The 12,764-nt window shown below is 31.5% G+C and overlaps 2 protein-coding genes across 4 annotated transcripts in view; one reads left to right on the top strand and one right to left on the bottom strand.

The window, feature by feature from the left end:
• The window catches only part of LOC106472699 (sorting and assembly machinery component 50 homolog A-like), a 27,913-nt gene extending 22,847 nt beyond the window's left edge, over positions 1-5,066 (top strand). Inside the window, exons 9-14 of the mRNA XM_013933349.2 lie at positions 1,608-1,691; positions 2,758-2,899; positions 3,713-3,859; positions 4,117-4,258; positions 4,513-4,577; positions 4,817-5,066. Coding sequence (XP_013788803.1) covers positions 1,608-1,691; positions 2,758-2,899; positions 3,713-3,859; positions 4,117-4,258; positions 4,513-4,558 — 561 coding nt within the window. The 3' untranslated portion in view covers positions 4,559-4,577; positions 4,817-5,066. The remainder of the gene's footprint in view (positions 1-1,607; positions 1,692-2,757; positions 2,900-3,712; positions 3,860-4,116; positions 4,259-4,512; positions 4,578-4,816) is intronic.
• The window catches only part of LOC106472700 (nitric oxide synthase-interacting protein-like), a 16,304-nt gene continuing 4,072 nt past the window's right edge, over positions 533-12,764 (bottom strand). For 2 of the 3 annotated variants that reach the window (XM_013933350.2, XM_022401247.1), the window contains exons 3-9: positions 9,156-9,370; positions 7,661-7,785; positions 6,870-6,983; positions 6,097-6,167; positions 5,626-5,734; positions 5,266-5,377; positions 533-2,938 (exon numbers count right to left, since the gene is read on the bottom strand). In XM_013933350.2, coding sequence (XP_013788804.1) covers positions 5,306-5,377; positions 5,626-5,734; positions 6,097-6,167; positions 6,870-6,983; positions 7,661-7,785; positions 9,156-9,370 — 706 coding nt within the window. In that variant the 3' untranslated portion in view covers positions 533-2,938; positions 5,266-5,305. Of the gene's footprint in view, positions 2,939-4,412; positions 4,576-5,265; positions 5,378-5,625; positions 5,735-6,096; positions 6,168-6,869; positions 6,984-7,660; positions 7,786-9,155; positions 9,371-12,764 lie in introns of those variants that run through there. The other variant, XM_022401246.1, reaches the window with a different exon arrangement.

Genomic DNA, 12,764 nt, shown 5'->3' with positions numbered 1-12,764 from the left:
TGACTACAACACGAGTTATGATTAATCATAACTCTTGTTGTAGTCATCATCACACAAATAATCAATTAATCGGAATAAATGTGTCTGATTATTACTGTTTTTGATTATTCCAACAGTTGATTAATCATAACTCTTGTTGTAGTCATCATCACACAAATAATCAATTAATCAGAATAAATGTGTCTGATTATTACTGTTTTTGATTATTCCAACAGTTGATTAATCATAACTCTTGTTGTAGTCATCATCACACAAATAATCAATTAATCAGAATAAATGTGTCTTGATTATTACTGTTTTTGATTGTTCCAACAGCTGATTAAATTGACAGTTAAGAAAATAATCAACTAAACTAAATTAGGGATTCTAATTATTACTAATTTTAATTATTTCAACTGTACAACTAACTGAATTTTTCTCTTACATTTGTTTGCATTAGGCACAAACCTACATAGTGGAATATCTGTGCTCTGCCCAATTTACAAGTTTTTGTTTTTTACTTTCAGTTCAGCTTTGTTGATTTTTTTTTGGGGGGGGGGGGAGTGGCTTATAATCCAAGGGTTTTATATTTGATTTCGGTTACCTCCAAATTTGCTCACCCTATCTTTTTTTATGGCAAAGCTGTTAAGGCTATCTGCTATTGTCCATAATTTTGAATTGCTGACTAGAGAGAAGGCAACAGGCTGGTAACACTTGCTGCTAACCTTTTTTTGCTTGCTTGTACATGTACCATGGTTTGAGGAACACTGTACTAATTGAATGTAACCAGTTAATGGGGTTGTTAATTAATTAGCAAATACCACTAATGAGTCTGCTCTAATGATGATTATCTTACTCTTCAACTTTCAGATTTGTTTTTCTATGTAGTTTAAAACAGTGGTTCCCATCCTGTGGGTCTAGCCCCCTGGTGGGATGTCATGTCACTGAAAGGGGATGCAGAATAAGTTAGAACAGCCTTGAAATAAACCTACGGCAACTAAAATTTTTCAGCTGGCTAATAACAGTTGTGAGAACATGGATAGGTTACTGGCCTAGGTATTTTCTCGTGTTTGTAATTATGGAAGGAAAAAGGACTAGTAACACAAACAACCAAAGGATAGTGACAAACCTTTCTGTAATACAAAGGAAATGCTTGTGCAGAATGTATCATACAATTCTTCATTCATCTGTCTTGACAGATAAGATTGGAGGAGGGTATTTCAAATTATAAGTGATTTAGGAGGTTAGTCATGCAAGAGATGGGCAAAAAGTTTGTAGATTAAAATACATATATCTAAATGGAATATCATTACCAGCTTTGGTAATAATAAGGGTGTTACTTCACCTTTACATCACTTGCTGCTCCCAAGGTCAGTGTTTTTGTTTTGGTGATCAAGATTTAGCTTTATGGTATGAAGTAAAAAACACTCACTAGGGAAGCTTATGGAAGGCAAGTTGAATGTATATTTGGCAGTTGAAGCCTAACAACATAAACATGGACAATCACTTTCTGCATAGCTCTTCAACACAAATACATTATCAGTATACTTTTGGTTTATCTGATCTCTAACAGTCAGTATAATATATATATATATATCTGTGACTGATGTTTTGTTTTGTCTTTTAAGGAACTTGCTGGTCTAGGTGGTGATATAGGTTTCTTCAAACAAGAATTTGAGTTTCAGTTCAACCAAAACCTTGGTTATGACATGGTGAGTGTTGCATTTATAATGTAGTTTCAGTTCATCCAAAACCTTGTTTATAACATGGTTAGTGTTGTATTTATAATGTAGTTTCAGTTCAACCAAAACCTTGATTATAACATTGTTGGTGTTGTATTTATAATGTAGTTTCAGTTCAACCAAAACCTTGTTTATAACATGGTTAGTGTTGTATTTATAATGTAGTTTCAGTTCAACCAAAACCTTGTTTATAACATGGTTAGTGAATGTAGTTTCAGTTCAACCAAAACCTTGATTATAACATTGTTAGTGTTGTATTTATAATGTAGTTTCAGTTCAACCAAAACCTTGTTTATGACATGGTTAGTGTTGTATTTATAATGTAGTTTCAGTTCAACCAAAACCTTATTTATAATGTAGTTTCAGTTCAACCAGAACCTTGGTTGTGATACAGTTAGTATTGTATTTAGAACATAGTTTTAGTTCAACCAAAATGGTACATATGGAAGAGTTGTAATAAGAATGGCTTATGCTGAGCACATTTGTCATTTAATTGTGATTCGTGTTCAAAACAATAAGATAGTCACAAATTTCATACATTGGATAGTATTTTATCCACAGTGCTTAATGTCACTATGGGAAGATGCAGAGAAAAGAGGTTGCTTAATAATTCAAAATTAATTGCCAATATTATCAGGAAAGTTGCAGTACTAATAAAAGATGAATGTGTTTCTGCAAAGTGATCAATAAAAGGAAATGGACGTTATGCATATTTGTCAGTCACTATTTGTTAAATAACCAACCAAACATAAACTGATTATTTCTGCTTTCAAGCTATCATTGAGACAATTATATATTAGGTGAAGAGAAAAATGAAATCCGTAACTGGAACAACAGTTAAGAGTAATTGATCTAAAAACAGTTTAAACAACTTTTAAACACATTCTTAATTGACAGAGTAAAAAGAACATTTATCACTATATCTGTGTTCAGAATCATATCTATAACGAATGGCAAAGATACTATTTCAAAGTCGGTGTTTTAATGAGAAAAAATTGTAATTAATTGCTTGAATATAAAGGTTTGTGGTTTGTAGATTCTTCAAGGATCATTAATGGGTGGATTTATGAAACGAACAAGTTTAGATAAATCTTTCAATATTGCCGACCGCTTCTTCCTTGGAGGTCCACTTTCTTTACGAGGCTTCATGATGCGAGGTGTTGGTCCTCACAATGAAGGTATATTTCCATTCTTTAATAGCCATTATACATAGTAATCTAAGGAAGTGAAAAAATAATTATTGTAGGTTTGTTTATTAATCTTAGTTTTATGTGTTAATAGAATTAATAAATAGCAAATGTTATGTTTAGTCAAGTTGTTTCATCCAAATGAGCTTCAGTAAGGAAATTCTCTCGTTTGTTGTTGCAAAAGATCTTGTGAAAAGACAACAATACATTTCAAGCATCTTTCTTTAGCAAAATATTCAAAATTTTAATGTATGGAATGTGACATTAAATTATGGTTTGATACTTTCGTATAAGCTCCTCCAACCCTTTATCTGAAACCAGGGTTTAAAATGTTCAAATTTACCAGACAATCTTCCTAAGCCTTTTTGTGTGTGTTTTTAATAACCAATAAAGTGAAATCTGAGTTTGGCAGCATAGTTGGCAAAAGTATTTCTCCATTTAGTAAAATCATGGGCTCGAATCCAACCCACCTTACGTTTCTTTTCACAGGACATTCTGCTACTCGTAAAATTTCTTTAGTTAAACCTTTTTGTTTGCTTAATGGTAACTAAAAAACAAGACATAACTGTAAGTACTGTGTTCTCTTTCCTCTGGTGTTGTTTATTATGAAAAATATTAGCATAACACTATATAAAAAAAACATTTGGGTTTCACATTAGAATTCTTTAACACCAAGGTTGTAAGTATCTTACAAATCATTTGAATTAGTTCTTTTCTTTAATTGGTGTATAAATCCATGTAGACTTGTTACAGACAACATGCATGTAATTTGATAAACCACAATGAATTCTCACTTCTCCTCAGACAATGCACTGGGTGCTGAAAGCTACTGGGCAACTGGACTTCATCTATACAGTCCCCTTCCGTTCCGACCAGGCAAGGGAGGAATTGGAGAGTTATTTAAGACCCATTTGTTTCTAAATGTTGGAAACATAGGAAACTTTCAGTTCTGTAGGTACCAGTCTCCTACATATTATCCCGTTTAATGTTATTTCTTTATCAAATTCCCCTCCTCTTTGTATGAAAACATGAGTAATGGCTTGCATGTAGCAGATAGAAAAATATACTTTAGAGATGTGTACAATATTACACAAAATCTTAAGTTTTATTCCATTATGGTAGCATGTTTAAGATATTTTCTCCATCAACAAATTAGTAAATGTGACTTTGTTCTTTCAGTTACCAACAAAGTTTTTGCTGTTTTATAGCCGACGATTATCACCAGAATTTGATTACACTGTTGACCAATCTCCGGTTAGCGTGTGGAGCTGGTATTGTATTATCGGTGGGTCACGTGGCTCGTTTTGAACTCAACTACTGTGTGCCAATCAGATATCAGCCTGGAGATAAGTAAGTTTATTGCGTATACATGACATTCACAATAATTAAGTCACTTTTTTTTACCTGACAATGCTTGGAACCTTGTTAGTGGTAGGGTGAAGTCCACTATAAAAATATTCTTTCACTATTCAGGAGTTAAAAAGAAAAGCTCTTTCCACAAACATTCTGATTTAGATATAAGTGTGCTAATATTTATTGCAGAAAGCTTTGAGACAGGGGTTCAATTTTACACAACTCTGTGCCCTGTCTTATTTTCTTTCTAGGTTAAACCCTGGACTACAGTTTGGAGTTGGAGTAACATTTTTATAGCTAGAATATCTTCTCATCTGTAAGTAAAAAGTTTTTACTCAAATACTTTTCATTTTATTTATCAAGTAAGTAAGTAAGAATTACAAATCTGCCCTGATGAGGATAGTGAAAATATTTTACAACTTCTAGTTTTTGTGTGAAACCATGATTCAGTGTATATTAATCATTAAAGTAACTGGTCTTATACTAAACCTTTTCAATTATGTTCTGACCTAGTTACATAATTCTTAATAACATGCTAATTTTTCTTTTTGACAGAGGGTTGGATGTGGTGCTCAGCTGTTCAGGACCACAAGGTTGTGGTTAATGATGCTATGGGCCTGTGAAGAAAGCCTAGTTTGATATACAATAGTCTTTATTTGTTTTAGTATATTTTTATCAGTCAGTTTAGAATTGTAATTAAAACAAGGAATAACATAAGGGCTACGATGTCCAGTTAAAAAGTATTTCATAGTTTGTAACTTATAAACACATGAAATTTAGACAATAAAAATAGAAGTTTTCCTAACTGTTACCCTGCAGTTTATGTAGGATAAACAGAAAACTGTGAACATGGTTAACAGCTGTTCAATAGCCCAAGTTTAAAATCTTACACGGAATGAATGTGTGTGCTATCCAATGAAGTGTTAATTGAACATAACAGAAGGACAGAACCTTACAAATAATAACTACTATTTATAAAGTAATACGGACTGACTAGCTTATACCTCTTATGTTCTTTCTACATCATGGGAAGCTATCCTTTTCTTATGCTGTCAACACAGGTTTTTTTACGGCAGCTTCAAGTTTGGTATTGGTACTAGCATATCCTGTACCACCCTACAAATATGATAAAACCAATATTAAATATACAGGAATTAATTTACTGAATTAAGCAGTCAAGAGTAATGTATGCAAACTTTCACTCCTTCTTATGTCATACTACATTTCCTACTGGAATAACGAAAGATATTCTGAAATCTAACATCTCTTATTTAAGCAAGATACACACATAGGATTTTACTTCTACTCTATCTAATAGTAGGTGCATGATTTAAAAACAAAATATTAAGAGTTAAATATCTTACCCTCTGGAAAGGTATGATATCTTTATCTGTTAGTTTCTTCTCATTTGTGGGATCAATCATGTCTACCTTGATGAGTTTTTCGACACAATCCATGGTCACTACATTACCACTGAAAATGTTAAAAAATCCTATAACCAGCACTAATTAATATGTGCTATTACTTCAGCTTGTAAATGAAACAATTAGTTTAAACATGTACTAGACACCTTAAAGTTTGTACTTCGTTATGGGATCCAGAAAGAGAACTAAAATATAATTTTGAAGACAGGATTCCTGAATTTGTCCATTCTATAACATAAGATGTTCTGCACTAAAGAAAGCTTGTAGATACAGGAGATGCATCCTTAGCTGACCGTAAACCAAACACTGTCATCTTTGCTTCTAAGCTACATTACTTATAATCTAACACACTTGCTCAGTTATTCACAGTTCTTTATTTTAACAGACCCGAGAAATAAGACAGAAACTTACGATGTTCTTAACAAGGCAACAGGAACAGAGTTTCCTAATACGTCGTGTGTCACGGCACACTTGTACCTCTCCTACAATATAAAACAATATTTGTTAATGTTTTATGAAAGAACTAAGTTGTGTCAATCAGTAAGTAACACTTTGCTGTACATAAGATAATATGGAAAACACACTACTCTCAGATCTACTTAGTAAGTCTCAATTAATATACTAGGTCAGTTCAGAAGATATGATGTTTTTTGTCACACTTTATCTAAAATGCTTCATTCACTGTGGAGTTTTTACCTATTCACTTAAGAGCACTACAAGTGTCTAATTCCTAATAGAATAGCTATGAATTGTGTGATTATAAAGACAGCTCAATGTTTAACACACAATAACCTTGTTTTGAGAACTACTACAAGATTAATATAAAGCTGATAATTATATATGTATATAAAAACTGTTGTATGCAAATAAAAGACTTCCTTATTATTTCAACTAAACTAATATATTCATAACAAGGATTCCTTTATCTAGGATCAATGTTTTTAAATACAACTAACAGGAGATAAGGGCTACATTACATCAATATCCACCAGTGTGGATTTTTAAAAGAAATTAACATCAGTTAAATCAACTTCATCAATGTCTTGCTAGTCTTAAAACAATCCAGAAGTGAAAGATCAAGTGTAATGTTTCCTATCATTTAAAACCCTACAGTATAAGATAACTTCTAGGCCACTACTGACTAATATAAATGAACAATAAAATGTACTAAATAATTAACTTACACTTTTTGCTACTAGCACTTTTTTGTCTGACGGGTCAATTAAAGTAAATTTGACAGGAATTAGGTCTTTGGCCTTCAGTGGTTTGCCACTCATTGGACAGTACACTGTTGTATCCTGGAAAAACGGATGAAATCGAAACATGTTCTTTCACAACACAGTATACAAACATATAGACTGGATTTTCAGTGTTTGTTTTAGTAAAATGTAACCTAGATTCTTCATTGATTAGTAGGAAGAAATCTTTTTTTTTACGTCTTTCATCTTATACATCAGTAACTTTAAGCTTTAATAGTCAAAATACAATTGTCTTCTTATAAATACATCTAAAAACATTAATTTATAAAGCAGACTGCAATGACCAAATTATATGCTCTGAATGTTTACTGGTGGCAAAAATATACTAAAAATAGGCAGAAGCAAAGACAAAAGCATTTGTACTTAAACCAAACTCAATAAAATTTTGGCCAATCAGAAGTTGGGACAGCTATATTAATTATATCAGGAAAGTGTCTAAATGAAAGCCATCTAGCAAAGAAACTGAGAAGAAATAGACAAAACACATAGGTAAGTTTAATACTTACACAACACCCAAGAAGTAAAATTACTATTGGCATCCCAATAGTTTAAACCTGCTAATTGAAACATGGTGTAATAAATCATTCAGACTAGATAGATAAAAACATGCATTTTATACTCCTGGCCACACAACAACTACAGAAATTAAATTATTTCTATTTTACACATGTGCAACTTTGTTTAGTGTTATTTGAAAATATAATTTAAAAACTTACTGGTTTCTGGAGTTTGTTTTTCTGGGAGCTAGGAGTCAAAGAAGGAATCCAAAAGCTAGGTAATTTTGCATTTTCTCCCACAGACATGTTGGATACAGACATCTTGCTAGATCCAGCTTCAGACTCTGAAAAATTACAATAATAGTAACAAAAAATACATGTCTGTTTTTTGTTACTATTATTGTAATTTTTCAGAGTCTAAAGCTGGATCTAACAAGAAGCCTGTATCCAACATGTCTGTTTTTTGTTACTATTATTGTAATTTTTCAGTCTGAAGCTGGATCTAACAAGAAGCCGGTATCCAACATGTCTGTTTTTTGTTACTATTATTGTAATTTTTCAGTCTGAAGCTGGATCTAACAAGAAGCTGGTATCCAACATGTCTACAATAATAGTAACAAAAAACAGACATGTTGGATACAGGCTTCTTGTTAGATCCAGCTTCAGACTGAAAAACAGACATATTGGATACAAGCATCTTTCTAGATTCATCTTCAGACTGAAAAATTACAATAATTGTAACAAAAAACAGACATGTTGGATACAGGCTTCTTTTAAATATTCAAGTCTGACGATGGATCTAGAAAGATGCTTGTATCCAATATGTCTGTTTTTCAGTCTGAAGCTGGATCTATGGTAATCTTAGCAACAGTTTCATATTGACAAAATTATGATTGCAACAAAAAAGATAAATTGGATACCGACAACTTAACTATTGAAAAACTATAACAAACATCTTGCTAAATATCAATTAATCCAAAAAAGTTTATATTTAAAAAAAATAATTGTTTTCAAAATATTCAGATAGAAATAACGAAATAAAATTACATTTCCTGATGAAATGTTTTTTTGTTTATTTGATCATTGCAATATGTTCACTGTCACTGGTCATAACTAAAGGAATATAGATGGACCATTCCCAATCGAAAAAGTAAACTAAAAAGATTAAATTTATCGGGAATGCAGGAATGGAATATTCTGATCCCTGAAGAGACAAAACATTGAATTCAGTTTTGTCATGTGTTAAATTTAACAGTTAGAAGCTTGAGTAAGGAAGAAAATTATTCTTATATAATAATTAGTTGGCAAACAACAATTTATTTTTTTTGGGGGGGGGGCATACTATATGTTTTGACAGAACATTGGTGTCTTTTTCTAAAGAAGCCAGATCAATATTCTGTCGAAACATGTAGTATATTCCCCCTAAAATAAATCACTTTATCATGCTTATAAATCATTGTTTGCCTACATATTATCAGTAACAATTTCACATTCATACTGTAGGTTAATAAAATTACACAAATAATAGAAAAGCACCATTTCAAGTATATCTGTAGTCTATGCTTAAAATAAGAGCAAAGTGAAAAACTCCTAAATTAGTTATGTGTGTCAACCTCATTATTACAGTACAAATCTAGAACTTCATTGTGATATTTGTTTTTCTAGAATTTATTGTTAAAATGACATTTTAACATCCACAAAATTAAAAGCATACCTTTGAATGGATTAGAGGGCTTGCTTATAATATTTTTCTCCGATTTAAAAAATTTTTCTTCATTACTCCTCCTCTCTGCTTCAGTAAGTTCTAACTGTTGTTCTTGCTCTTTTTTCTTTTGTTTTTCATACTCCTTTAACTTCCGAGCTATTTCCGTTTTCTGATGGATTATGTACTCAAGAATAGCTTCTTTGTCATATAGGTATCCATCTGGTCTGTAATATTAATCCCAACGTTAACTCAAGTTTGGTCTAATCATGATTTACATTTTACTCGTTCCTATTTAAGGAAATTTGTACCTCACATCATGCTTCTGATTTATGCAGCTAAAGCAGCTAAATTTGTAAGGAAAACAAAAAGTATTAATTATCAACTTCCATTTCTTTACACCTTTATTCATAATAATGGTAAATTTGAATGACAATTATTTCATAAGAAAATTTTTACAGGCTTATATTTATAAAGATCCTGGTAAATGTTCTAAATCATCGAGCATACAAAATAACTAATACATACGACTTGTATCAAAATTTCAAAAAGTTCTTAACTCAAAATACCTTTTAAATAGGTATTGTAAACCATACTATTTATAACTACTTGAATAATAATAATATTGAATAATATATACAGTATTTTACAACATATAAGATGTACCCATATTTTGGCAAAAACAAAAATTTGATTGTATCAAAGCATTTAACATTTACTCCAAATAACATCAAACCTGAAATCTGCATATCAAGAAAACCTATTTCAATGAAAATATCATACATGCATCATATTAAATGTTATTCAATCCTAACAGGTCAAGAATGTCCTGCATATCAAGAAAACCTATTTCAATGAAAATATCATACGTGCATCATATTAAATGTTATTCAATCCTAACAGGTCAAGAATGTCGGTAGCAATAAATTTTCCCGGCACAGCCAGGGAAGAGGCAAAAATATAAGCCAGGAGCTCATTATACAACTGAAAAGCATAATTCATTACACATAAAGTAATAAAAGGTGTTATAACAGCATATTAATATATAGCGGTATCTGCTTTACACCAGTTCACATTCCAAAGTAATATGTCCTTGAATTGAATTTTTATAACCAATAGAAAGAGCAGAATTCACTGTTAGTCTCTACAGGGTAAGGAGATGTTAGTAATAGATTATTTTTCAAATGACAAGCATATTTCCGTTGGCGTTCGTTATGGATATCAGTGACCCCAGCGAGTAAACTGTACTGGCCCGACGTGGCAGTAAGAAAAAAAGGCCAGGGTGTCTTTTGCACTTAAGCGGTTTAAGAACTGTTGCATGTTGCAAATAGGAACTGTAGTAGACAGTAGTATTCATGAGAATTCAGAAACACTTACTACTTAGCACTGAAGAACCAGGTGAACTATTCAGCTATACTGATGCTAATCATCTTGAATTATTATTATCGATTATAAATCCACTCGTATATTTAGCAAGATTTATTCATTCATTATAAGCCTAATCATATAGTTTTTGAATACACTAATTTTTATATTTTAATCTACAGTTGTCTGGGAAAAGACTGAGAGATGCATTTTCTTTAACTTCACATTATTAGATGCAGGATGATTTTTACAGGTTTTTTCAGGAAAAAAAAGTGCATCTTAGATGCCATAAAATATGGTAGCTAAACAGCCAAATTGGAATGTAGCTAAACAAAAAAAATATTTTAGTACTAAAATACAGAAGCAAACAAGCAATTTTAATTATATTACAAACAAGTTGAATTATGATGTATGTATATAAACTTTAATTTCTTGGGCTTAATGATCTAATATCTACATTTAAAAGTTCAAATGTTACATAAGTATAAACATACTAAATATTGTATTGGATACACTACTAGGTGGCTTGAAACTCTCATGTAAAATTGGAGTAGTCATTTTCCAGCAGAACCAAGTGTTAGATGAAAGTAATGAACCTGTACGTGAAAGACAGTTTATTGTCCTCACAAGTGTGAATGTTGATTGGGAAATTGAACATAAAGGAAATTATATTGATCAATAACAAAATAGTGCACATTATGCCCCTTTATTATTTAATAAGAAAACCATAAAACTTTGTACATTTGTTAAAGTACTTCATGAATTTGAAAAACATTTTCTTATATTTCAGCAAAATGTGTTTTTTATTAACTTGTGTTAATAGTTGTTACACATATATTTCTTGCTAAATTGAAAAATATTTAAACATCGTGGTTTGAAATTCAATACAATGGGGTGATATGGTCAGAATATTTCACTGTTTAATGATAAGATTCATGACAGTATTGGATATAATTATGGAAACACATAGATGATAAACATACAGAAGTCAAAGATTAAGTCACTGCAACTGAAATGTCAATTAACAGTACAATACTTTATTATAGAAAATACAGTCCAAAAGTGAATAAATTATACAATGCACATTTATTTAGTTTGGTTTAAACAGAGCAGTATGTCAAGTTTTTATAATACTGTAAGTTTATCAATGTATGATTGTGAAATATTGCTCCAAATGTCCTGTACTACTTACTCTTCACAATTCAAACAAGTTGTTTGCTTACTGTTTAACCTTCTCAGTTATCATATAACCCCAAACAGCCTTAATTATATTTGTTGTGTGAACTTTTGAAGGCTGAGCCATGGTTCCAAGTATTCCACTGGCCTCTATTACCTTCCAGGTATCATGTCGCCACATTTGTTGCATGACTGGGATCATTGTCTTGCTAGAAGATCAAACCCTGTCCAACAGTTCTTGTTCCTGAAGTAATGATATGATGAGCAAGAATCTGCTTGTTTCTTATCAGCAGTCAGAATTGCTATCTAATTTTGTGTAGATCTCCAACACCACTCACTGGGATGTAGCCAACACTTGTATTGGTCTCCTAGCATATTTCACTGTAGATACTCTTCACTGACTGTACTACCATTCTTCTCTCTGCCATAAAAGAAACTATCGTCGATTTTTACCAATTTGAATCCATGTGTAGAGAGCACTCTTTTCCACCTTTGCTATACCCATTGTTTGAAGTCTGATGCTCATTTCAACCTTTTGATTTGGTTCTCTCTCCTAAGCAATGTTTCGAGAGCAACTAATCATCCACTGACACTACTTCGTGCTAATGTGTATCTTACTGTTCTAGAAGTAACGTTCGCACCTGTACTTAAAGCTACATCATCACTGGATTATCATACATCACTTAATCCTCTAGATACCAGTAGGTCAATGTGTGCATGGCCTTTTAAAAATTTAATTATACTTTATTATCAATATATATTATAAACTTCACATCAAAACATAGTTAAAAATCAAATTTTAATATTATACAAGTTTTAATTTCAAAAGAAAATATTTAAATAAATTCCAATATTCACTTATCTGTATCATGACTTGTTCACTCCAAATTGCCCCTTTAGATATTCTTACCACCCCTATATGTTGTCCTGATTTTAACATATACACCTGGAAAAAAGTTAAGCACCCCCGTGTTTTTTTCAAGTGATTCACATTCGATGTTCTTGTGACTGATTATAAATTACCATTCAATCTAAACGTGTTTATCAAATGAAATTATGCATTATTGGGCACAAGAAAAC

Source organism: Limulus polyphemus, unplaced genomic scaffold (assembly GCF_000517525.1).
Source record: "Limulus polyphemus unplaced genomic scaffold, Limulus_polyphemus-2.1.2 Scaffold5534, whole genome shotgun sequence".
Classification (NCBI taxonomy): domain Eukaryota; kingdom Metazoa; phylum Arthropoda; class Merostomata; order Xiphosura; family Limulidae; genus Limulus; species Limulus polyphemus.
Note: the sequence above shows the minus strand (reverse complement) of the source record. Positions and strands in the feature narration are given on the sequence as shown.